This window comes from Felis catus, chromosome C1 (assembly GCF_018350175.1).
Source record: "Felis catus isolate Fca126 chromosome C1, F.catus_Fca126_mat1.0, whole genome shotgun sequence".
NCBI lineage: Eukaryota > Metazoa > Chordata > Mammalia > Carnivora > Felidae > Felis > Felis catus.
Genome location: NC_058375.1, coordinates 198,066,744 through 198,091,805, shown reverse-complemented (window position 1 = coordinate 198,091,805; position 25,062 = coordinate 198,066,744). Strand labels below are relative to the sequence as shown.

At 34.8% G+C, this 25,062-nt stretch overlaps 2 protein-coding genes across 6 annotated transcripts in view; both read right to left on the bottom strand.

Moving 5' to 3' along the window:
* SPAG16 (sperm associated antigen 16) overlaps positions 1-25,062 on the bottom strand; it is a 997,079-nt gene that overhangs the window by 860,170 nt on the left and 111,847 nt on the right. The window lies entirely within an intron of this gene.
* LOC101101657 (securin-like) lies at positions 19,008-20,554 on the bottom strand. The gene is given in 2 exon segments (XM_011285525.4): positions 19,008-19,622; positions 19,625-20,554. Coding segments are annotated over 2 exon segments (603 nt in total). The 5' UTR covers positions 19,671-20,554; the 3' UTR covers positions 19,008-19,065.

The following is a 25,062-nucleotide window of genomic DNA, read 5'->3' as shown; positions in this document are numbered from 1 at the left end:
ATTTTTGGATATTAACCCTTTATCAGATATGTCATTGGCAAATATCTTCTTCCATCCCATCTGTTGCCTTTTAGTTTAATTGATTGTTTCCTTTGCTGTGCACAACATTTTAGCTTGATAAAGTCCCAATAGTTCATTTTTGCTTTTGTTTCCCTTACCTCCAGGAACATGTCTAGTAAGAAGTTGTTCTGCCAAGATCAAAGAGGTTGCTGCCTGTGTTGTCCTCTAGAATTTTGTTGGCTTCCTGTCTCACATTTAGCTCTTTCATCCATTTTGAGTTTATTTTTGCATATGGTATAAGAAAGTGGTCCAGTTCCATTCTTCAGCATGTTGCTGTACAGTTTTCCCAGTGTCATTTGTTGAAGAGACTTTTTTTCCACTGGATGTTCTTCCTTGCTTTATCAAAAATTAGTTGACCATATAGTTGTGGGTCCATTTCTGGGTTTTCTATTCTGTTGCACTGATCTATGTGTCTGTTTTTTGTGCCAGTATCACACTATCTTGATGACTACAGCTTTATAATATAGCTTGAAAAATGGAATCGTCATGCCTCCATTTTTGTTTTTCTTTTTCAGGATTGCTTTGGCTATTTGGGGTCTTTTGTGGTTCCATACAAATTTTAGGATTGTTTTTTCTAGTTCTGTGAAAAATGCTGGTGGTATTTTTGTGGAGATTGCATCAAATGTGTCTATTTCTTTGGTAGTATAGACATTTTAACAATTTTTATTCTCCCAAATCCATGAACATAGAATGCTTTTCCATTTCTTTGTGTCCTCTTCAATTTCTTTCTTAAGTCTTCTATAGTTTTCTGAGTACAGGTTTTTATCTCTTTGGTTAGGTTTATTTCCAGGTATCTAATTGTTTTTGGTGCAATTGCCAAATGGGATATATTCCTTGATTTCTTCTTTCATTTCTTCATTATTGGTGGATAGAAATGCGACAGGTTTCTGTACATTGATTTCATATCCTGAAACTTTGCTGAATTCATGTATTATTTATAGAAAATTTTTGGTGGAGTCTTTCAGGTTTTCTACAGTGTATCATATTATCTGCAAATAGTGAAAGTTTGACATCTTCCTTGCCAATTTGAATGTCTTTTATTGTTTTTGTTTTCTAACTGCTGAGGCCAAGACTTCCACAACTATGTTAAATAGTAATGGTGAAAGTGGACATCTTTATCTTGTTTCCAACTTTAAGGGAAAAGCTCTCAGTTTTCCTCCATTGAGGATGATATTAGCTGCAGTTCTTTCACATATGGCTTTATATGTTGAGGTATGTTCTATCCATCCCTACATTGTTGAGGGTTTCTTATCAAGAACGGATGCTATATTTTGACAAATGTTTTTTTCTGCATCTATTGCAGAGGCTCATATGGTTCTTATCTTTTCTTTATTAATAAGTTATACCACATTGGTTGATTTGTGAATATTAAACCAACCCTGCAGCACAGGAATAAATCCCACTTGATTATGGTGAATAATTCTTTCAATGTACTGTTGAATTAGATTTGCTAGTATCTTGCTGAGAATTTTTGCATCCATGTTCATGAGGGATATTGGCCTGTAATTCTTCTTTTTAGTAGGATCTTTGTCTAATTTTGGAATCAAGGTAATGCTGGCCTCGTAGAATGAGTTTGGAAGTTTTCCTTCCATTTCTATTTTTTGGAAAAGTTTAGGAAGAATAGGTTAACTCTTCTTTAAATGTCTGTTAGAGGTCCACTGGGAAGCCATCTGGCCCTAGACTTTCATTTGTTGGGAGATTTTTGATTACTGTCTCAATTTCTTTGGTGATTATGGATCTGTTCAAATTTTGTATTTCTTCCTGTTTCATGTTTGGTAGTATGTTTCTAGGAATTTATCCATTTCTCCCAGAATGTCCCACATGTTGGCATATAATTTTTCATAATATTCTCTTATAATTGTATTTCTGTGGTGTTGGTTGTGATCTCTCCTCTTTCATTCATGACTTTATTTGGGTCCTTTCTCTTTTCTTTTTGATAAGTCTGAGTAGGGGTATATCAATTTTTAATTTTTTCAAAGAAGCAGCTATTATTTGTGTTCTAGTGAGGTTTTTTTTTGTTTGTTTGTTTCTATGTCATTTATTCCTGCACTAGTCTTTATTATTTCCCTTCTTCAGCTGGCTTTACAATTTATTTGCTGTCCCTTTTCTAGCTCCTTTAGGTGAAAGGTTAAGTTGTGTATTGGAGACCTTTGTTTCTTGAAGTAGGCCTGTATACAACATATTTCCCTCCTAGGACTGCCTTTGCTGCATCCCAAAGGTTTTGGACTGTTGTGTTTTCATTTTCATTTGCTTTCACGTATTTTTATTTCTTCCTTAATTTCCTGGTCAACCCATTCACTCTTTAGTAGGATGTTCTTTAACCTCCATGTACTTGGGAGCTTTCCAAATTTTTTCTTGTGGTTGACTTCAAGATTCACAGCATTGTGGTCTGAAAATATGCATGGTATGATCTTCAAATTTTTTACTTGTTGAGGGATTATTTGTGAACCAGTATATGATCTATTCTGTAGTATGTTCCATGTGTACTCAAAAAGAAAGTGTATTCTACTGTTTTAGGATGGAATGTTCTGAATAGTCTGTTAAGTCACTCTTGTTCAGTGTGCCCTTCAAAGCCATTGTTTTCTTGTTGATTTTCTGCTTAGATGATCTGTCTATTGTTGTATGTGGGGTATTAAAGTCCCTTACAATTACTGTATTATTTTCAATGAGTTTATTTACGTATTATTTAAGTATGCTATTAACTGATTTATATATTTTGCTTCTCCCAAGTTGGAAGCATAAAAATATTTACAATTATTAGATCTTCTTGATGGATAGACCCATTAATTATGACAAAATGCCCTTCTTCACCTCTTGTTTTAGTTTTTGGTTTAAAATCCAGTTTGTATAATGTAAGTGTAGCTACTCTGGCTTTCTTTTGGTGTCTACTGGCATGATAGATGCTCCATCCCATCACTTTCAATATGCCAATGTCTTTAGGTCTAAAATGAGTCTCCTTTGGCAGTATATAGATGGGTCTTGGTTTTTTTATTCATTCTGATACCCTGTGTCTTTTTATTGGAGCATTTGTCTATTTGCATTTAGTGTGAGTATTGAAACATGAGTTTAATGCAATTTTGTTACTTGTAAAGTTGGTGTTTCTGGTGATGTTAAGAGTCCCCCCTTAAAATTTCTTACAAGGCTGGTTTAGTGGTCACAAACTCCTTCAGTTTTTGTTTGTCTGGGAAACTCTGCATCTCTCCTTCTATTCTGAATGACAGTGTTCCTGGATAAAGAATTATTAGCTGCATATTTTTTTTCCATTTAGCTCATTGAATATATGTTGCTATTCCCTTCTGGCCTGCCAAGTTTCTGTGGACAGATCTGCTATCAACCTGATCTGTCTTCCCATGTAAGTTAAGGATTTTTTCCCCTTGCTGCTTTCATAATTCTTTCTTTGTCTGTGTATTTTGTGAATTTGACTATGGTATGCCTTGGCAAAGGCCAGCTTTTGTTGAATTTAATGGGAGTTCTCTGTGCTTCTTAGATTTTGATGTCTGTGTCCTTTCCCAGATTAGGGAAGTTTTCAGCTATAATTTGCTCAAAAAAACCTTCTGCCACTTTTTCTCTCTGTCTTATGGAATCCCTATGATATAAATGTTATTCCATTTTAATAAGTCACTGAGTTCTCTGTCCCTTTTTGTTTTCCTCTTCTTTTCAGCTTCATTATTTTCTATAATGTTATCTTCTATATCACTAATTTATTCCTCTGCTTCATCCATACTTGCTGTCATGGCATCCATTTGGGTTTGCATCTCAGTTATAGCATTTTTAATTTCAGCTTGACTAGATTTTAGCTCTTTTATCTTTGCAGTAAATGATTCTCTAGTATCTTTTATGCTTTCTTCAAGCCCAGCTAGTATCCTTATAATTGTTTTAAACCCTAGTTCATATATCTTACTTATGTCTGTATTGATTAAACCCCTAGCCATCATTTCATCCTGTTCTTTCTTTTGGGGTAAATTCCTCTGTCTTGTAATTTTGGAGGGAAAATAAAAATAATAAAATAAAAATAAGAAAGGAGGCTAGATCCTAGGTGTGTTTTGGTCTGCTTAAGGAAAGCTTGATAGAAAAAACTAAAAAAGAAAATGTAAAAAAAAAATAAAAATTTAAAAAATAAAATAAAAAAATTGTTCTTTATATATGCAAGAAAAAAGAAAACAAAAACAAAAACAAAAACAGAAAGAAAACAAACAAAAACCCACAGGAAGCTGGATCATATTTCCCCTAGAGCTGAAGCTTTGCAGTACTCTATGATTAGTAGACAGAGCATAGGAGGGGTTTGTGCCGGTCTTCTGGAGAAAGAACCTAAAGCTCTGATTCTCAGGCCAACTGGTCCTAATGAATGGAAATGTGCTTGGAGGGCACGGGGCGGTGGGGGGGGAGGGAGGGCAGGGGTTGGTGTAACAGCTCCATTCTGCACCTGGTGGTGTTGTTTACCTTACTGAAGTCAATCAGTGCTGGTGGGCTAGGGGTAAAAATGGTTTCATCCTGCTCTCTAGTCTCTGGAGCAGGAAGTTCATATCCTCATAGATGCACAGTCAATTACCCCTCCTGTGTCCCCAGCTTCCATCTGTTCCCCACCATCACCTTGTGTCCAAGCTATCTATCTGCCAGGTGGTGCCACCCTCCTGGGTTTTATCTCAGGCATCGTTGTATTTCAAAACCCACACTTTAGAGGCCACCATGCTCAGACCTGTGCTGATCCTCTGGGGGAAGGTCTTGCTGCACTGTGGCCAATGCTGGTTTGTCCCAGGAAACAGTTGTTTAACTGCCCAATGGCAGTGGCTCAAAGTTTATGGTAAATCACAATACACCACTGACGCCAGGGTTTGCTGCCCTCAACTAGTGTCTTTGTTCCTATACTGCTGAATGGGGCAGCTCTATGGTGCTAGATGGTTCTTTTGCCTGCAGAGAGGCAATATCACCTCTACCAAACACTCCAAGCAGGAGAACTCCTTCTCCCCAGGCAACCCAGGAGATCCTCAGACTGAGCTGCCTGCTCCCAGGGCTCTGGAGGAAAAGCATCTTTAAATTGGAAATTTAAAAGTTAAAAGAAAATGGATTTAAAAAAATGAAAAAATAAACACAGCGTTGAGTAAACTCAAGAAAATAATAGAAGAAACAGACAAAATTATCTCAGAAATAAGAAATAAATTACAAGACACCTAAGAGAAAACAGATTCAAGATAACATTTAATAAGAAACACCAAAGGGGCGCCTGGGTGGCTCAGTCCATTAAGCATCCAACTTCAGCTCAGGTCATGATCTCATGGTTTGTGGGTTCAAGCCCTGTGTCAGGCTCTGTGCTGACAGCTCAGGACCTGGAGCCTGCTTTGGATTCTGTGTCTCCCTCTCTCTCTGTCCCTTCCCCACTCTCACTCTGTCTCTCTCTCAAATATAAATAAACATTTTTTAAAAAAAAGTAACAGTGAAGAAAGGTAGAGAAACCACCCAAGAGATGAAAATGAGAGAAGAAAGTAGTTCAACATTTCAAAGAATGTAGGGAAAATGGAAGACAGTCAAAGAAGGAATAACACTTGCATAACTACAGTCTCTAGAGAAGTAAAATAAAAGAATGGAACAAATACTAGTTAAAACTAAAATTCAAAACAAATTTCCAGAAACTTTAAAAAGGCTCAAACCTACATATTGAAAGGAGACCAATGAAAATTGGAATCAACCAATTAAAAATAAGTAGGAACAAATAATTTAAAATGCAATTAAACTGTTCTTCAAATATTAAGGCTGTATAAATACAGTTTTAAACACAGAATTTAGGGAATTCTGTACCCATATGCCATTTTCAGGAATTTATTAGAGCTTCGTTCAACCAAGAGATGTATGGAAATGCTCCAGCAAAACAAGGGAGGGTGATATTTTAATATATATAAGACTAAAAAGTGGGACAAGAGTGAATGACTGATATATAAACGGAATATATAATGACAAAGTAGAAATGAAGCAGCCAAAAAATGAAGAAAGGGGACAGAAAGAAGATAATGGAAAAGCACACTGATTGCTGAATGGGATAGAAGTTCCCAAAGTTTCTCAGTTTGTGGCTGCTTCAGTGCCTCAGGAAATTTTCCAGGCATCTCTAGGCCAAAAAAAAAAAAAAAAAACCAACAACAAAAAAAAACACATTATAGTATGTTTACTGAAAATTTAGTTTTATACAACTCAATAAGTATTTATGTTTGAAAAAAATAATAGTACATTTGAGAAAAATACAGAGAGGCTAAAAAAATATTTTTTTTCATTCTTAAAAAATAACTATTACTTAATAATTGTATTGTGGGACCATTGAGCAGAACACCACTTCTCAACCTTGGATCAGGTTGGATTCAACCACTCTCAGTTCCAGTTCCACAATGATTTTCATACAGTATTTGCCCTTTTTGAAAGGGCAAGATCACAAAGATACGCTATCATTGAAGCGATGGTAGCACCACCTAAGGATAAACTATCTCATGTCAGCAGTTTGTGCAGCACCCAGGAAATGCCACTGTGTTTCCCTGAAAATTTAAAATATAGGACAGAGTCTCTGTGAGTTTACTGTGGTGCCCCAGATCATAGTTGGCTCTCAATTTGGGAACAGTGGGAATAGTAAGTAGAGAAAGTTAACGGATATAGTTAAAGAATAAAAGAAAAAGATAAGAACTTAAATGTGAAAATGGGAATAAGTGCATTTAAAAAGTTTTAAGTTCAAAGGTAACCACAGAACAAAATTACAAACTTCAAAAAAAATATTCTTTGAAAGAGAAAAATACACACCTTGTAAAGAAGAAAGAATAGCAAGATTATAGCATATCGTGACAGAGTTGAGACAAAACATAACACCCATTTCAATAAATATAAGTGGGCTTAACTCTTACCTTAAAATATTTTTTTGACTTGGATCACAAGGCTAGATGCAACATTAACATAATATGCAATTACCACATCTAACATAAAGTGATTTAATAAAACTAAAAGAAATGAACAAAAGTAAAATAGGCAAATTAAAAAATAAGAAAGCAGGAAAAGTGATCATGATCAAAGTAAAATTTCAGTGAAAAACATTAAATGGAACAAAGAAAGGAACTTTTTAATACTAAAAGCCACAATTCACAGCAAAGATATAATAGTTATTTATATCTATGCACAAATTAACATAGCAACTACTTTTATGAAGCAAAACTTTAAAATACACAAAGACTTTAAAATACACATAGAATCAAATGACATATTTAAAAATGCTCTTAGCAACATTATGTTTAATAGCCCCAAAGAGAAAATAATAAGATGCCTATCAAGAGAGGAATAGAAAAATAAATCCCAACATATTCGTATAATAAAATACTAAACTGCAGTCAAAGTACACATACTATAGTTACATGCAACATGGAAGAATCTCACAAACATATTTTTGAGTATGAGAAGCCAGATACAAAGGCATACATGCTATATATATTTCTACACGTTTCAAACATAGGAAAACATGACGCAGTGTTTGATGTCAGGATAGGGATAGGAAGTTAGTGTTAGTGTTAGGGAGTGTTAGGGGGAAGGAAAAAGATGGAAATTAGGAGGGGCCATGAGGAATTAGCTATAACTTTGTGTCTATTGTTCTGAATGGATATTATACCTCAATTTGAAAAGTATGCTTACAGTACTACCTTAAATAACAGTGGTGAGAGTGGACTCCCTGTCTTGCTTATGACCACACAGGAAAAGCTCCCAGTTTTTCTCCATTCAGGATGATATTAGCTGTGGGTTTTTCATATATGGTCTTTATTAAGGTTGTGCTATGTTCCCACTAAACCTACTTTGTTGATGGTTTTTTACCATGAATGGATGTTGTACCAGTCAAATGTTTGTTTGTTTTTTTTCTGCATCTGTTGAAATGCTCATATGGTTCTTATACTTTCTTTTATTAATGTTGTATATCATGTTGATTGATTTGTGAATATTGAGCCAACCCAAGGATAAACCCACATGATCAAGGTGAATGACTTTCTTAATGCATTGTTGGATTCAGTTTGCTAGTATTTTATTGAGAATTTTTGCACCAATGTTCATCCATGTTCATTCACACTGGCCTATGGTTCTCTGTTTTAGTGGAGTCTTTATCTGGTTTTGGTATCTGGTCAATGCTTGCCTCATAGAATGAATTTGGAAGTTTTCCTTCCTTGTCTGTTTTTAGAATGGTTTGAAAAGAATAGGTATTGCCTCTTCTTTAAATGTTTGATAGAATTGACGTCTGAAGCCATCTGGATGTTTTGTTTGTTGGGAACTTTTTGATTACTGATTTAATTCTTTGCTGGAAGTCCTAGCCACAGCAATCAGACAACAAAAACAAGTAAAAGGGATCCAAATCAAAAAGGAAGAAGTAAAACTTTCACTATTTGCAGATGACATAACACTGTATAGAAAACGTGAAAGACTCCAGCAAAAACTGATAGAATTGATAAATGAATTCAATAAAGTCTCAGGATACAAAATCAATATACAGAAATCTGTTGCATTTCTATATAACCATAATGAAGCAGCAGAAAGAGAAATCATGGAATCCATCCCATTTACAAATGCACCAAAAACAATAAGATACCTAGGAATAAAACTAACCAAAGAACTGAAAGACCTATATTCTGAAAACTATAAAACAATTGATGAAAGAAAATGAAGATGACACAACGAAATGGAAGGACATTCCATACTCATGAATTGGAACAACAAATATTGTTAAAATGCCTGTACTACTCAAAGCAATGTGCCCATTTAATGCAACCCCTATCAAAACACAAAAAGCATTTTTCACAGAGCTAGAGAAATTCTAAAATTTTTACACAACCAAAAAATACCCCAAATAGCCAAAGCAACTTTGAAAAAGAAAAACAAAGCTGGAGGTATCATAGTTCTGGAATTTAAGTTATATTATAAAGTTGTAGTGATAAAAACAGTGTGGTACTGGCACAAAAATTAACATACACCAATAGAATAGAATAGAAAACCAGTAATGGATCCACATTTTATGGCAAAGTAATCTTTGACAAGGAAGGAAAAAAAAATATCTGATGGAAAAATAATAAGTCTCTTCAACAAATGGTGTTGGGAAAACTGGACGATAAAAGAATGAGACTAGACCACTGTCTTACACCATACAAAAAATAAATTCAAAATACATGAAAGACCTAAATGTGAGGCCTGGAAACATAAAAATCCTAGAGAACACAGGCAGTAACTTCTCTGACATTGGCTGTAGCAACTTCTTTCTAGATATGTCTCCTGAGGTAAGGGAAACAAAAGCAAAAATTAACAATTGGAACTTCATCAAAATAAAAAGCTTCTGCACTGTGAAAGAAACAATCAACGAAACTAAAAGGCAGCATATGGAATGAGAGATGATATTTGAAAATGACATACTGGAAACGGTTAGTATCCAAACTCTATAAAGAACTTATCAAATGCAAGACCCCCCAAAAATGAATAATCCAGTTAAGAAATGGGCAGAAAACATGGATAGACATCTTTCCAAAGAAGGCACACAGATGGCAACAGACACATGAAAAGGTGCTCAACATCACTCCTCATCAGGGAAATACAAATCAAAACTACAATAAGGTATCACTTCACACTTTTCAGAATAGCTAAAATCAACAACACACACACACACACACACACACACACACACACAAAATAACAGATACTAAAGAGAGTGTGGAGAAAGGGGAACTTTCTTGCACTGTTGGTAGGAATGCAAATTGGTGCAGTCATTCTGGAAAACAGTATGGAAGTTCCTCAAAAAGTTAAAAATAGAATACCCTATGATTCAGCAACTGCACTACTAGCTATTTGCCCAAAGAATATAAAAATACAATTTCAAAGGGATACATGCACCTTGGTATTTATAGCAGCATTATCTACAGTACCCAAATTATGAAAACAGCCAAAGTGTCTACTGACAGATGAATGGATAAAGAAAAGGTGGTGTGTATATATATTTTTTCAGCCAGAAAAATAATGAAATCTTGCCATATGCAATGATTGGACAGAGCTAGAAAGTATTATGCTAAGTGAAATAAGTCAGTCAGAGAAAAACAAATACCACATAATTCCACTCATGTGGAACTTAGGATACAAAACAAATGAGCAATGGAAAAAAAAGAGAGAGGGGGCAAACCAAGAAACAGACTCTTAACTAAGAGGACAAACTAATGGTTACCAGAGGGAAGGGGAATAGAGGGATGCAGGAATGGGTTAAATGGGTGAAGGGGATTGAGGAGTGCACTTGTAGTGATGAGACCGGGTGATGTATGGAATTTTTCAATCACTATATTGTATACCTGAAACTAATATTACACTGTATGTTAACTACCTGGAATTTAAATAAAAACTATTTTTTAAGTATGGTTATAAAAAAAAAAGGTGGGGAAAAAGTCCACAATAGAGGTTACTGAGATTACTAAAATTATGGATAAGTAGTATCATAAACACTTGGATTTGCTCAGTCTCTTACTTCCGGAAATTCACCTTCCTCTTTTTCTGAGCCATAGAATCTTTTTAGCTTATTCTTTCCTGCTTCATCATTTTGATTATTTTCTTTAAACTTGTTCCTCTGCACAAATAGCCACCTTTCTTTTTTCATGAAATTTCTCCCTTACTTTCTAGAGCACCAAGTAGTTTTCTGTTTTTATATAGGGGTGTTTGCTAAAACGTCAAAAGACAGACTTTGATTATAAAACAATGCACGGAAAAATTTGCTGAAAATTACTTGTACGATGTTAGTAAGATGAAATTTTGTAAGCGTATGCATATGAGTATAGATATTTCAATTCTGAGGAATCTAAAAGACTTAAGCTCACACATAAGATGATCTACCATGGCCCTTCCAACAAGGATCTTGGCGAGGGTGGATGTATGTCTGTTGCAGGTTGGGACAGAGAGAAAAGAAGGACTTCCTGTTGCCCATTTAAGGTTTAATCAGTATGACTTATTTTGAGGGGAAGGTTTTTAAAATTTTTTCATGATTTTATGGAAACAATATTTATCCATTTATATTAAGATGTTTTGTTTTGTCTTTTCTGGTACTGTACCCAAATGTTCTTTCACACATTGTGGTGCATGAATAAAACGTGTTACACTTCTATAATAATCATTTGGCTTCAACCCATTTCTGACTTCAATATGAGAATCCCCATTCCCACCCTGACCCATGCAAATGCATATTCTCCTTCCATTTACCAAATCGACTTCCTGGCCATTGATATTCTCAGTCACAGTGATTTCCCCAGTCACACATACTCAGTAATTCTCCCTTAGCAAAGTTTGGGATTAAAGTGTATACCATTGATTATTTGAGGTTTTCCAGGCTATAGATCACAAATGGAGTAGAAGAGGTAAAGACTTTGGGGAACACTTGAAATGCAAGAAGAACATGATTTAAAAAGTACATAATTACAGAATTCAAACTCTTCCAAATATACGACCAGCAAAAGATGTGAAAAATCTTAATAACAATACTATTATGAAAAATAATATAATATTTTTAAAATGCCTTATGCAAAAAAGTACATTTAAATTTTTCATTTCCTCGGGTAATCTTTGGATTACAATAATAAGTTTTATCACATTCTTTAATAAATTTAATAAATCATAAGAGAACATCAAGGCTCTCTTTAGTTACTAAGATAAGAAAAATGGGTAAAAATTCAAATTTTGGACAAATTTTATTATCTAGCATTTGCTAAATAGGTAGGTCTGAAATCTAGATTTCAAAAAATAAAACATTGAAATGACTTTTTCCACTAAATTAGAATTACTTCTAGATGTTTTCATAGTCTTTAAAATGAGCCTGAAAGTTTACAACACAGAATCAGTCAAAACCATCAGAGATAGACAAAGTACAATTTAGACCTCTAAAAGAAGTGTGTCTCTAATATACAGGAAGAATATGTTTCAGAATAGAATGAAACCATAACTGATTAGTTGAATGCAATCTAATGAAGCAACTTGTACTTGGGTTACAAAATTTCATCCATTCTAATCAGGCAATAAAAAACAAGGTAATAAGAGATATGATTTAAACCCAGGGGTATGCAGAAGCTGACCACTCCATTTTTAGGTCTGGGTGTGCATTATATAGTAACTATGAAAGAGATCAGCTTATAATGAGACTTAGGAAAAACTGCCTTATATGGTGGCAGTAACAAATCTTGCTACCTAGCCAGAATCAGGCTGCTCAGAAAGTCATTCCTAAGCAAAGTAATTGTCCACCTGACAACCAAATATCTTTCATTCTAAGAAAAATGTGACTGCTAATAGAGATGAAGAAATAAATCTAACCTATGAAATGAATTTGGGGTCATATTCCAAAGATATTCTGAAGATATCACATCTAGAATACAAATACAGTGTCAACTTCAATCATATTAACTATTTTTAAGTATGTAGAAAGCAAAGTTATAAATTGCAAGATGATAATTTTGATACTTTTCTACAGAATAAAAGAAAATATATATTAAAAACCAAAGGAAATAAATAATATTTAAAATGTTTAAGCATTAGGGGATCCTGGGTGGCTCAATCAGTTAGGCATCCAACTTCGGCTCAGGTCATGATCTCACGGTTTGTGAGTTCAAGCCCCACGTCAGACTCTGTGCTGACAGTTCAGAGCCTGGAGCCTGCTTTGGATTCTGTGTCTCCCTCAGTCTCTGTCCCTCCCCTGCCCGTGCTCTGTCTTTCTCTCTCTCTCAAAAATAAAATAAAAACACTTTAAAAATTTTTAATGTTTAAGAATTAGAATCTTGGAATGAAATATATACTATTATCTTAAAATAATAGACCAAAAACAAAGCATTGAAATTATTACAGAAAAACTTTTCTGGATTTTCTGTTACATAAAACTATTATAATAATCTACATAGTGAACAGAAAAAAAAACTGCAGATAATATGGCTATGACCTCAATTTCACTGGAAGACTATGGTTATGCATTTCCACATGCCATTAGGGAAGGGTATAGTGGGGATTCTTGCTGTGTATATTATTTTCATACTAAAGTATTAATAGTCACCAAAAAGACATGAAGTGTAAGAGGGAGGAGGAAGAGAGGGATAGGTATAGGAAAGAGGGAAAGAGAGACAGATGCAGAGAGAATGAGAATAGATTTTAAATTCTGTCAGAAATCAACTCGCTTTTTAATACAGAATCACTTCTGCTTCCTCCTGAGATGTTTTTGGATACAAGTGCAAACAACGTAAAATCTGCCTATATGTTTCCCCTGATGTGCTTATACTCTTCCTGTGGAACATAGGAATAATTGTCATTCACTCACTTTACCCATTCTACTTTGAGTCTGGGCCTGAAGAGTAAGATAAGTTCTTACTCTTCCCCTCAGTCCCCACCTGGTGCCTGAGTCCCTCAAATATCAGAGCCAGGGGCCTTTCTCTTCCCTCTGGCCTCTCAAACCCAGGCCCAACAGGCAGATATCCACTGCCCCTATCCTTAAGGGTCTCATCCTTCAAAATTCTGCACATGCACCCACCATCTCACTCACCAAATTCCTATCTCATTAATATTACAAATTATAAAACAATGTGATTAAACCAAAAAGGCTAAAATTTCATACATTGATTTTGAATATGTCCAGAAACAATATTACACATTGATTATGGTAATTTATTATTATAATATGCTAAACATACACTGCCACTGCAGAATAGCTTTAGAGTCAGATCTAATTTTAAATCCCAGTTCTCTCACATAATAGTTCTTTATATTCATACACTCAAAAATCATTATTGTAGCCAGATACTATGATAGGTTGGAGAAAAAGCAATGAGCAAACAGATATCGGCTCTCTAGTCTTTCAGAGCTTAGAACGAGGGAAAGACACACTAATCAAGGATTTTACTAATAAATGAAGAATTATAAACTGAGATAATGTCCTAAGAAGAAAAGAAACAAGGGTGTAGGTTCTGTGAGGTAAAGAATAACCAAAGAACCTGACCTAGAGTGAATGATCAGGGAAAAATTTCCCTGAGGAAATGATGTTTATGCTGATATCTAAAGGGAAATAGAATGAATTAATTAGAGCCTTTAAAGTTGTTAATTCAAAAAGATCTCTCCAAAAGGAAACTCAAATTCTAATATATATATATATATATATATATATATATATATATATATATATATTGCTAACTAGATTGCTAGTTCATTAAAAGGGGTATTAAAGAATATGAATGAACTACCAGATGAAGAGATACCAAATGCAAGATATGCCTTTGGAGTTTGAGGCCTGGGATGAGGATGCATTCTGGTTCACCAACCTGAAGCTTCTGTGCTGTATTTTTTCATTTTACATAAATAGTAATAGACAAAAAAATTTATTTGGTGAATAAGTTCTACTGGGCTAGTTGACACAATATGCCACCTTTCAAAGGCAGGTGATTTTAAGTTGGGTAAGGACATATGCAAAGGCTTGTCACAAGGAGGGAAATGATATATAAGACCATCTGAAGAAGGACAATGGGAACTTGGTGAAAGATTTGGTAAGCAATGGTAGGGCCAGAACTTCTTACTAGCACATATCAGAAAATAAAACCGAATTGGGTCAGAGAGCCAAAAAATTGAGATAGATTGAAAGATAAAGAGAGACAGAGATGCAGAGTTGAAGAGAGAAAAAAGCATGATAGCACTGCTTGAACCTTTCAGATTCAACTTCCTTAAATCCAGAACTGGCATGTGAGATTCTCAATCACATTAATGAATGATTTCCCATCTTTTAGGTAAAACCAGCTACTTGAGGTTTTATTCAAGCTAGTTTGAGATGGGTTCCCATCACTAGCAACAAAAAGAATGTGAACTGACAGTGATTGAAGGGCCCAAACTTTATACTGTATTAACTAATGAAAGCTAGATAACCATTCTGCATTAACATAAAGTGAGCAAGAAAGACAGCATGAGGAATAAGATAAAGTAACAGGCAGGGAAAACCCATTGATATCAGTGTACAATAAATCAAGATTTACCAAGCATCTGCCTAATTCAATCACTCAAATTTCTCCAAATATGCAAAATATATATATATATATATATATTAAGGAACGACTGTGGAGTTGGGGTACAAACATATAGCTCAATGAAGTAGAACAAGTCAAGGACCTGTAAGATTGAAGTATTTATGGAGACACTGAAGTCACCCTTATTTTGACAGGATCTGTGGTAGAATAAATTGGGTTTAAGAAAGAACACAAAGCTTAAAAAGGGAAACAACACAAATATTAAGAAATAATTTAAAAATATAGGTTCTTATTATATAGTAACAATAAAAGGCTTGCCATGTTCTGAGTTACTGACTAAATGCTATGCAGACACTTTAGTATTTAAATCTAATAAAAGTTATTAAAAGGGGGATATTATAATCCTGATTTTATAGATGATAAATTGAAGGTCAGAGAAATTAATTTCCTCAGGTCCCAAAGTTAGTAAGGGACAAGGCATGGACAACATGACTCTAAACCTCATACTTCTGATCAAACAGCTTAAAGACTAAGAGTGTTACCATTTTTGCATAGTATTTTGTTCTCTGCTGAGGATGAAAAGACTTCAAATCAAGAAATGTAAAAAATTTAGTCCAAGGGTGCCATTAGTGACTACTAATGCAAATATTCCCATAAGAGAACCAAAACTTAATAGTATTTAAAGAGGAATTAAATGGTATTAGGAAAGGAAAGTCATTTCAGATAAAGATTTGCTGGTTATGGGTAACATGAAAAATTCAACGTATAATACAATACGACTAGTATTTTGACCCTCAAATAACTCATAAGCTACCTGAGTGAATAAGACATTACATTTAATGGCATGATAAGAGTAAAGGAATCTAATAATACAATTTTATTAAAAAAATTTTATTTGTGTTAAATTATATAGATTCAATGATACAGTATCAGAAGTGTACAGTACTACACATTTTTCTAAGTGCCCAATGTGTTCATTGTTTGACATATGGGGCTCAAATAAATTTGACTGTTTTCAGAAGAAAGCAACACTGATCTTTTCTGTCATCTCCCTTCTTTCTCAAGGCCACCACTACCCACAGACATTTCCTCTCACTAACTCAAGTATTAAAACCCCTAAAATTATTTTCAATTGCCACTCACATCCTACACATCACTGATGAAAAGCTGTAGCAAAATGTGTTTAAGTAATTTAAACAGCTGATAAATAACAGTTTGGACTAAAACTCAGGGCTTATGACTCAAAGACTTTCCGCTGTACTTTGAGCTACATCTGACTGACTGGAAATTTGAGAATGACTTAGGTCTCAAAACTCTAGTTCATCAGCACATAGGAATTAAAAGATACAAAGGATATAGGGAATAAAAGACATTTCTGCCTTTTATAGAAGGGAAAGAGGGTAACAAAGAGAAAGTTGAACTGGTTCCAAAGACTAGTGTTAAATTATTTGTCCAAGATTATAGAGCTTGCAAGTAGTACTAGGATTATTAAGGGAGCATGGACATACATCTTAAAGATTGCCTACTCTGGCCCTAAATATATATTGTATGACCTTGTTATTTGATGGAACACATTAAAATAAATAATTTGATATACTCAAGTGAGCTCAGGCTTGTTTTCAATCCCAAGTGATTGGTGCAATGTGATACAATTCTGTCATTTTATTTTATTTTATTTTATTTTTCAAAATTTTGTTTAAATTCTAATTAGTTAACATATAGTATAATATTAGTATCAGGAGTAGAATTTATTGATTTATCACTTACATATAATACCTGGTACTCAACACAAGTGCCCTCCTTAATACCCAACACCATTTAGCCCATCCCCCACCCATCTCCTTTTTGAGAAAGGAAACCATCAAAATCATAGAGGACAACAAAGGCAGCAATCTCTTTGACCTTGGCCAGAGCAACCTCTTCATGAACATGTCTCCAGAGGAAAGCCAAACAGGAGCAAAATAAAGTATTGGTACTTCACCAAGATAAAAAGCTTCTGCACAGTGAAGGAAACAATTAACAAACCTAAAAGGCAGTGTAAGGAATGGGAGAAGATATCTGCAAATGACATATCTGATAAAGTGTTAGTATCTGAAATCTATAAAGAACTTATCAAACTCAACACCCAAGAAACAAATAATCCGGTAAAAAAAAAAATGGGCAAAAGACATGAATAGATGTGGGGAATAAGCTTAGGATTTCCCCAGGCTTGCACTGATGGGTTAACAAGACATAAAGAATTAGAAAGCCATAGGATGTTCACACCCAAGTTTGGGTAAACAAGATTAGTGAATAGGTATAGAGAGGGCAGGGCAAAGGCCCCAATATAGAACAAAGGTATATGAGATAAACAAGATTAGGTATTCAGGGTAGAAATGCCCCCCAACTTAGTACTATAAAAGAAAGCTTCTTTCACAGGAAGGAAGGGCAAAATTAGGTAAACAGGTAAAATAGGGCTAGGGACCATTGGGGTGGAGGGGCAATTGCCCAGAGCAGAGCTGATTAGCAAAAGAAAGGTGCCTTAGAGACCTTGAGATAGCATATACTGTCTTTCTAGTCCCCTAGACCAGTTTAGGTAAACAGAGGTGGTGCCTCATGTCTGCTGTAAACAACTTCCCCCCAACCCCCACCCTCAACAGGATTTTGCTTTGTTTTAACCCAAACCCCTAACCCCACATATCTCTAAAACCTTTTTTCCCTCACTCCCATGAGTAAATGTTCACAGTTTCATTGTCTCTTTGCACATGTCCATCACCATGTTTATAAGCCTTCTAATCCTAATAAAAACGGAGCAAAGACCTTTAATCAGGGTTCTTGTCTTTTCCTTGACATTAGTCATCTCTCGAATTTTAATTCTGCATCCTGCTTTCTTGTTGGACAAGAAAGAACTCTAGATGCAAAGTCTATGACAAATACATTTTTCCAAAGAAGACGTCCATATGACCAACAGACAACGTGAAAAGATGCTCAACATCACTCATCATCAAGGAAATACAAATCAAAACCATGATGAAATATTATCTCACACTTGTTAGAATGACTAAAATTAACAGCAAAAGAAACAACACATGTTGGCAAGGATGTGGAGAAATGGGAACCCTCCCATATTGCATATTGGGAATGCAAACTGGTACAGCCACTCTAGAAAAGAGTATAGAGTTTATTCAAAAGTTAAAAATAGAACTACCCTATGAGCCAGAAATTGAACTATTATTTACCCAAAGGATACAAAATACTGATTCCAAGGGGGTATATTCACCCTGATGTTTATAGCAGCATTATCAACAATAGCCTAATCATGGAAAGAACCCAAATGATGAAAGGATAAAGAAGAAGACATTGTGTGTGTGTGTGTGTGTGTGTGTGTGTGTGTATACACATATACATACAACGGAATATTACTCAGCCATCAAAAAGAATGGAATCTTGCCATTTGCAATGGCATGGATGGAGCTGGAGTGTATTATGCTAAGTGAAGTAAATCAGTCAGAGGAAGACAAATACCATATGAATTTAAGAAATAAAACAGATTAACACAGGGGGAGGGGGAAAAAAAGAGAGAGAAGGAAATCATAAGAGACTCTTAACCACAGAGATCAAACTGAGGATTGCTACGTGGGTGGTGGTCGGGAATTCTTAGTCTTTTTAGATTTAATAAATATTAAATCAAATTATATTGAGTGCCATGTGCATGAAAAATAATCAAATAACTAAATTAAATAGTCATTTATCACTAAGTACATTTTACCCCGCAGTTTTTCCATATCAGCTTTAATTATTTGCTTAATTTAACTGCATAATGAGACAGGGGCTTTTATTTTAGGTTTGTTTCAAGTTTTTATTTAAATTAGATTTAATTAACATATAGTGCAACATTGGTTTCAGGAGTAGAATTTAGTAATTCATGACTTAAATATAACACTTAAAAATTTTTTTTAGGAAGAGTCTATTAAAGAATTTCTTTATTAATACAAAACATACAAACTATTAAGTGCTAAGAAATTTAAATATCTAAGTCATAGCAAACAGGTGGCAATTCAACATCCAGGGTTGACAGAACGCTTGGAGACTGCAACAGATTAGACTCCCATGGTTGAGAGGGCATCTTCAGAGGTGAAGGGGGGCCCAGGTGTAACAGCTTTTCAAGTTCCCTCTCCTCATCAAGGATCATGAGAGGCACTCCATTCAAGGGGAGGTGTGCAATCTGATGCTCTTCAGGCAGGTCAAAACTCTCAAAATCTAAAGGATTGAAGGGAAAGAATTTTTCTATTTCAGGATAGGTGTCATCCGAAGCTGGAACAGTGCTTTTTGCTTTGACAGTCTTCTCAGTTACCTTTTTGGCAGAGAAGTTTGGCTGCTTCTGTTTGAGAGGTCCATTATTCTTTACTGAATTTTCGGTGGCTCTGTTGACAGTTCCCAAAGCCTTTCTGGTAACTTTAGGCAAGGTTGCTTGAGCATCCAACATTTTGCCTACTTGTGGTGTTGAAACCTGAGATCTCCCACCTAAAGTTTTGACTGGAGGCTTAGACCGCAGCTTCTGCCCGTCCCTGGGAGCCACATGGTGCCCGGTTCTCCATTTTCCTTATCAACAAAGATCAGGGTAGCCATTCTGGATCAGGACCACTTGGTTCGCCCACGTAAGAGCCAACAAGAGCATTACAAGTAGAGTTTTTATTTTCTGCTCAGCACTATTTCCCTCAAGATCACTATCTAGAAAATAAGATGCACCATTTCTTAGATGAATTTTATATCCAGCAAAGAAAGTTAGATTTGCACTGGATATTTTAATGTTAGCCATTTTCCAGAACAATCTTTCATGAACTATCATTAAAAATCACACAAGATATTCAGTTTTGACAACTAGAGTTGGGATACCCTGGAATATACTCTTATAATTTAATATAACAATTATCCCTGAAGAGTAGCATCATTGTCCTTGCTTTTAATGCTTTGAGGAAACAAATCCAATATGAATTATTTGAAATTTAATCTTTAACTTCATTCATATTAAAAGGGGAAAAAAAACTTTGGCCATTCATTCCAGGAACAAAATATCAAGCAAAATATTTTAATAAGCATGGCCTTTCAATGGGTGTGGCATATACATATATGCCAATTCTAAACTTTTAAAGATCAGTTTATGGAGAAAATTTATGGAGTTAATGGTAATACAAGAGAAGGTTATAATATTTGCCTTCTAGAAAGAGAGTAAAAATATGGATAAAACATCATTATAGAAACTAGTCAGCAGTGCTAATATATAAGTCAAATTTTTGTGAACATTTTTTCTATATAAATTATAGATTTTCTAAATCTACAATCTAATGAAAAATGAGCCATAGGAAAGAAGAGAGCTGGGTTTTAACCTCATACCAGATATGCCAAAATAAATTCCAGATAAACTAAAGATACAAATGTAAAATATAGGGGTGCTTGGGTGGTTCCATCAGGTAAGTCAGACTTCGGCTCAGGTCATGATCTCCCAATTCATGGGTTCGACCCCTGCACTGGGCTCCGTGATGACAGCTCAAAGCCTGGAGCCTGCTTAGAATTCTGTGTCTCCCTCTCTCTCTGCCCCTCCCCCACTCATGCTCGCGCTCTCTCTCTCTCTCTCTCTCTTTCAAAAGTAAATAAACATTAAAAAATTTTAAAAAAGCAAATGTAAAGTACAAAATTATAAAAGTATCTGCAGAAAATTTTGGTGATTATTATAGTATTTGAATGAAGAAGAACTTTTATGAAAATTTCAAGAAAAAATCCAATAAAATGACAGATGAATTTGACAAAATATTAAAATCTTCTTTGGTGAACACTATCCTAATATAATTGAAAATAATAGTAGAAAACTGTCAATAAAATTATTTGCATTATACATAGAAGACAGGAGGTTAGTATCCTTATTCAATAACTAAAATTTATAAATTAAATAGTAAATAAATGACGTGCAAATATTTCATTAAATATTAATTATAAATGGCCAATAAACATAAGAAAATGTTTAATTCACAAATAATCCAACATTTTTCTTTTGTCCTACTGCAAATTTGATAAACACATATTGGTGAGAACTGGAAAAATGAGCACTTCCTCCTTTTTAGGAGAAGTATATTTTCTGAGGTAAATTTTGCAGAGTATACATATTTTACATGAATATACTGCTGGACAGAGAAATTCCAGTTAGAGAAAGTTATACTATGATAATGTAGCAAAGGTCTTCATATTTGCCATTCAACTCCACTTCCCCTTGTCCTGGTCTCAGCAGTTATATTGTGCTTGAAGAAATTATTCCTGTATTAGCAAGCAGTCTTGGTTGGAGTCATCCAAGATATGGTACCTTCCAAGGACAGACCCAATTTAAGCTGGCAAGATACTTCTCTGTAGAAAGTTAACATTGAGCCAGTTGACATAAAAACTGAGAAAGAACAGAATTTAGTCATCCCAAGAGTACAATACTGTGGCTTCTCTTCTTTCAAACTTTTATTTGTATGACTTACTCATTTCCTTCCAATAAGTTGTTATCCTTTCACTAAGTTGACTAAGTTTATGCTGCTTACAACCACAAAGCCATGACAAAGAAATCAATAATTGACTAAAGATATATGTGCAAGGGTTTTAGTGGCACTTACTTACAATGTCAAGGAAATATAGAAGAAAGCTTAAATATTAAAGATTTATGTTCTTTTTTTAATGTGTTTTTTTTTTGAGAGAAAGACAGATCATGAGCAGGGGAGGAGCAGAAAGAGAGAGAGAGATGAAGACACAGAATTCAAAGCAGGCTCCAAGCTCTGAGCTATCAGCAGAGCCCGACATAGGGCTCAAACTCATGAACTGCAAGATAATGACCTCAGCTAAAGTCAGACATTTAACCAACTGAGCCACCCAGGCGCCCCTCAAAGATTTATGCTCTAAATAAATTATGCTACACCCAAATAATGTCATGCTAGGCAATTATTAAAGACAATTATGTGAAACAGCAGTGACTGACATGGAATGATGTACTTCTATTACTTTGGAATTCTTCTACAATAAAGCGTTGTCCTTTCTCCTTTATTTATATACTTATTTAGTCACCTGTTTAAGTTGATTGATAACAGTACTGACTCGTGTATATTTATTACTCTTGGAGTTATAAAACAATACCATGTTATTTGTCCAACCTGTTACAGCTTTGGTTACTGGTAGCTCCTTCAAGTTAACTTCTATTTCCTGTGTCCCTTTGATATGCCCACGTGTTTTTGTCCTTTGCTTTCTGGCAATACAGTATACTACAGGCTCATTATATATATGTTCCTGCTCCAACCCTAGCATCATTTCTCCAGAGAACCCTGTTCCCTTTCATTGATAAACGGATACCACCATTTTTTTACACAGTAAAATAACGTATCAGCATATAAAACAAGATTACAGATCTTTAAAACTCATTAATTAATGAGTTAAGAAATCATATAGAATGTTAACATAATAGTATATAGAATGTTAGTATTACAGTAAAAGTAGAGATATAGAACTTTTGCTTCAATAAGGTTAGACATCAACCACACATTCTCCTCCTGCCTTGAGTGTCTCCTTTATTTCTGACAAAAACACTAGACAAATTCCTGACCCCAAAGGCCACAATTCCTGCTTGTTTTCAAAGACTCTCTGAACTAACTACAAATGTTCCCCTAACCCATAGTAAGGAAATCAATAAAATTTGCAGGCCAGATTCCCAGCCTACCAGAAGTTTCCTTCCTAAGCAAAAAGCCAAGGAGGAAGACAAGCCCCTGAACAAGACCTCTAAAATCCCAGGTTCTCAAATGTCAATTTCTGTAAGGATGTCTTTAAAAAACTGAATAGTATAGTATCTCTAGAGTGGGTCTCCACCTGTGTAAACAGAATATCAGCCAGCTCATACTGGTATGTAAATGTGCCATGTATTTTCATATCATTAGAGTCATTTACGTATCAGGAAATGAACATGTTCAAAGTTAAAGATTGGCTATTAAACAAAAAATACAGAGATATACTTTAAAATAAGCTATAATACCTAAAAAAAGATAACTCCTTCAGTAAATTAGCTATAAAGAGAAGACTGCTCATTTCATTAATTGAGGTTTTTTTCAATAATGTATTTCAATATGACTCTGCTAATTCAAAGAACAATTGTGTCCATCTTGTCATATTAAGTCATAAAGTCAGGTTTTAAAATGAGTATGATTAAATATAGATTGAAATTGTTGGGTCTATAATGGGTAAAATGACATATTCTTTCATAGAAACTATTTCATTTTTAAAAGACATTTCATCTTCTCTTGTGTCTGCTGATAATAATGACTTGGCCTAAAGTATCTTATGAAGCACCTAAGTGTTTTTGAGCCCTTCCTTTCCCATACTTCTTCCCACTTTTTGTTTTTTCCAATCTCTTTTCTCATGTTGCCCCTGCAAGGCTCAAAGCATTCACTATAATACTGAGTGGACTTACTTTCCTCTAAAATAACCCCTTGTTCCATCTCCTTTTCTCACTATCTCTAGAGTAGGTATATAGGGAAATAAAGTTTTCCATGCGAAGTGCCCTTCAAGCTCCTTCATCATATCTTAAAATTTAATAACCTTTAAGGCCAATTCTGAATACAGGAAATGTACACAGGTAAAATGCTCTGTAAACATAAGGTATCTTTGATAATACTAGTTTTCACTAAGGACCTTCATTATAATAAGGCAAATGTGGGAAAACTGTAATGAGGAGAAAGCAAAGGCTTTCTTGAGGCGGTCTTGAATTTGAGCTTAGCTTTGCCCCATACTAATTGGATGATCTGGAAAAAATTAATAAAACTTCCTGGGCTTTAGTATCCTTGTCTACAAAATGGAAATAACATCTCCTCTTTCAGGACTGTTGAAAGAACCAAAATTAAATAACATATTTAAAGTATCTGTATTGGCATTGCAATTTTAGTGATAACAGCTAACAACTGAGACAGAAACTGTTATAAAACAGTTTAAGCTTCACAACCATGATATGTGGTAGGTACAATTGTTAGCCCCTTTTTAGAGATGAAGATATGAAGTCACAGAGGATCTAGTTAATTGAACCAAGGCCACACAGCTATTATGTGAGCAAGCTAGCATCTGAGTATAAGTACTATCACTCTCTCCAGAGTCTTTGAGCTTCAAAACACTGCTATACTGTCATTAATTTTACGGCAACCTTGCCTTGTATTGAAATATTTTAGTATAGTAAATAAATACTAAATATTTTAGTATTTATTGGGTACGTCTAATATTGGGAGTTGAACATAAAAAGAGTAAAGCTAGGTTTGGTCTATGTATGGGAATTTCCTTCAGCATACTCATTTCTATCCTTGGAGAAATAGGAGCTAAGACATTCAAGTTTTAGGTAGCAAGAATGTATTAGCTCAAAATGAAGCACAAAATTAAAGTCAATTTTGTTCTGGTCAACCAAACCCAGAGAGAAGAATGATCTATTTCCACAAATAGATGCTAAACCAATGGTAACTAAACTGTGATTCTTCAGCCTGAGTCTTGTGAGGAAATAGGTCACTAAAAGACACACCTGTCATATTTGAAGCAACAGCCTGGAGAAGGAAGTACTAGTAAGAAGATAGCCTTACTGTGATAGATAAGAGCTGAGGCAGGGAGGAGAAGTACTTAGAAAGTGTGAGCTGTTATCATAGACTGAGGCTGCTATTGGTGATGTTATTTCCACTTCTGGAGGCTAAGGCTCTGAGATCAAATGCTAGCCCTCAGATTTGCACCAAGATGAGAAAGATGGTACACAGAGGGCTAATCTTTGATCTAGAGAAAACATTAACTCCATGCCAGTCAAGGAGTAAAATACACAATCTACAGGAATCTTCTATATTGGGTCCGTAATTAGAAATGGCACACCAGGGTGTATGGGGGCAATCATAGAAGAAAGTGGCACTGTGATATCTGGTACCATTTCATGTATTCCTATCCATGTACCAAATAAATAGCCAGGTGGTTCTCTGTGTATGTGAAC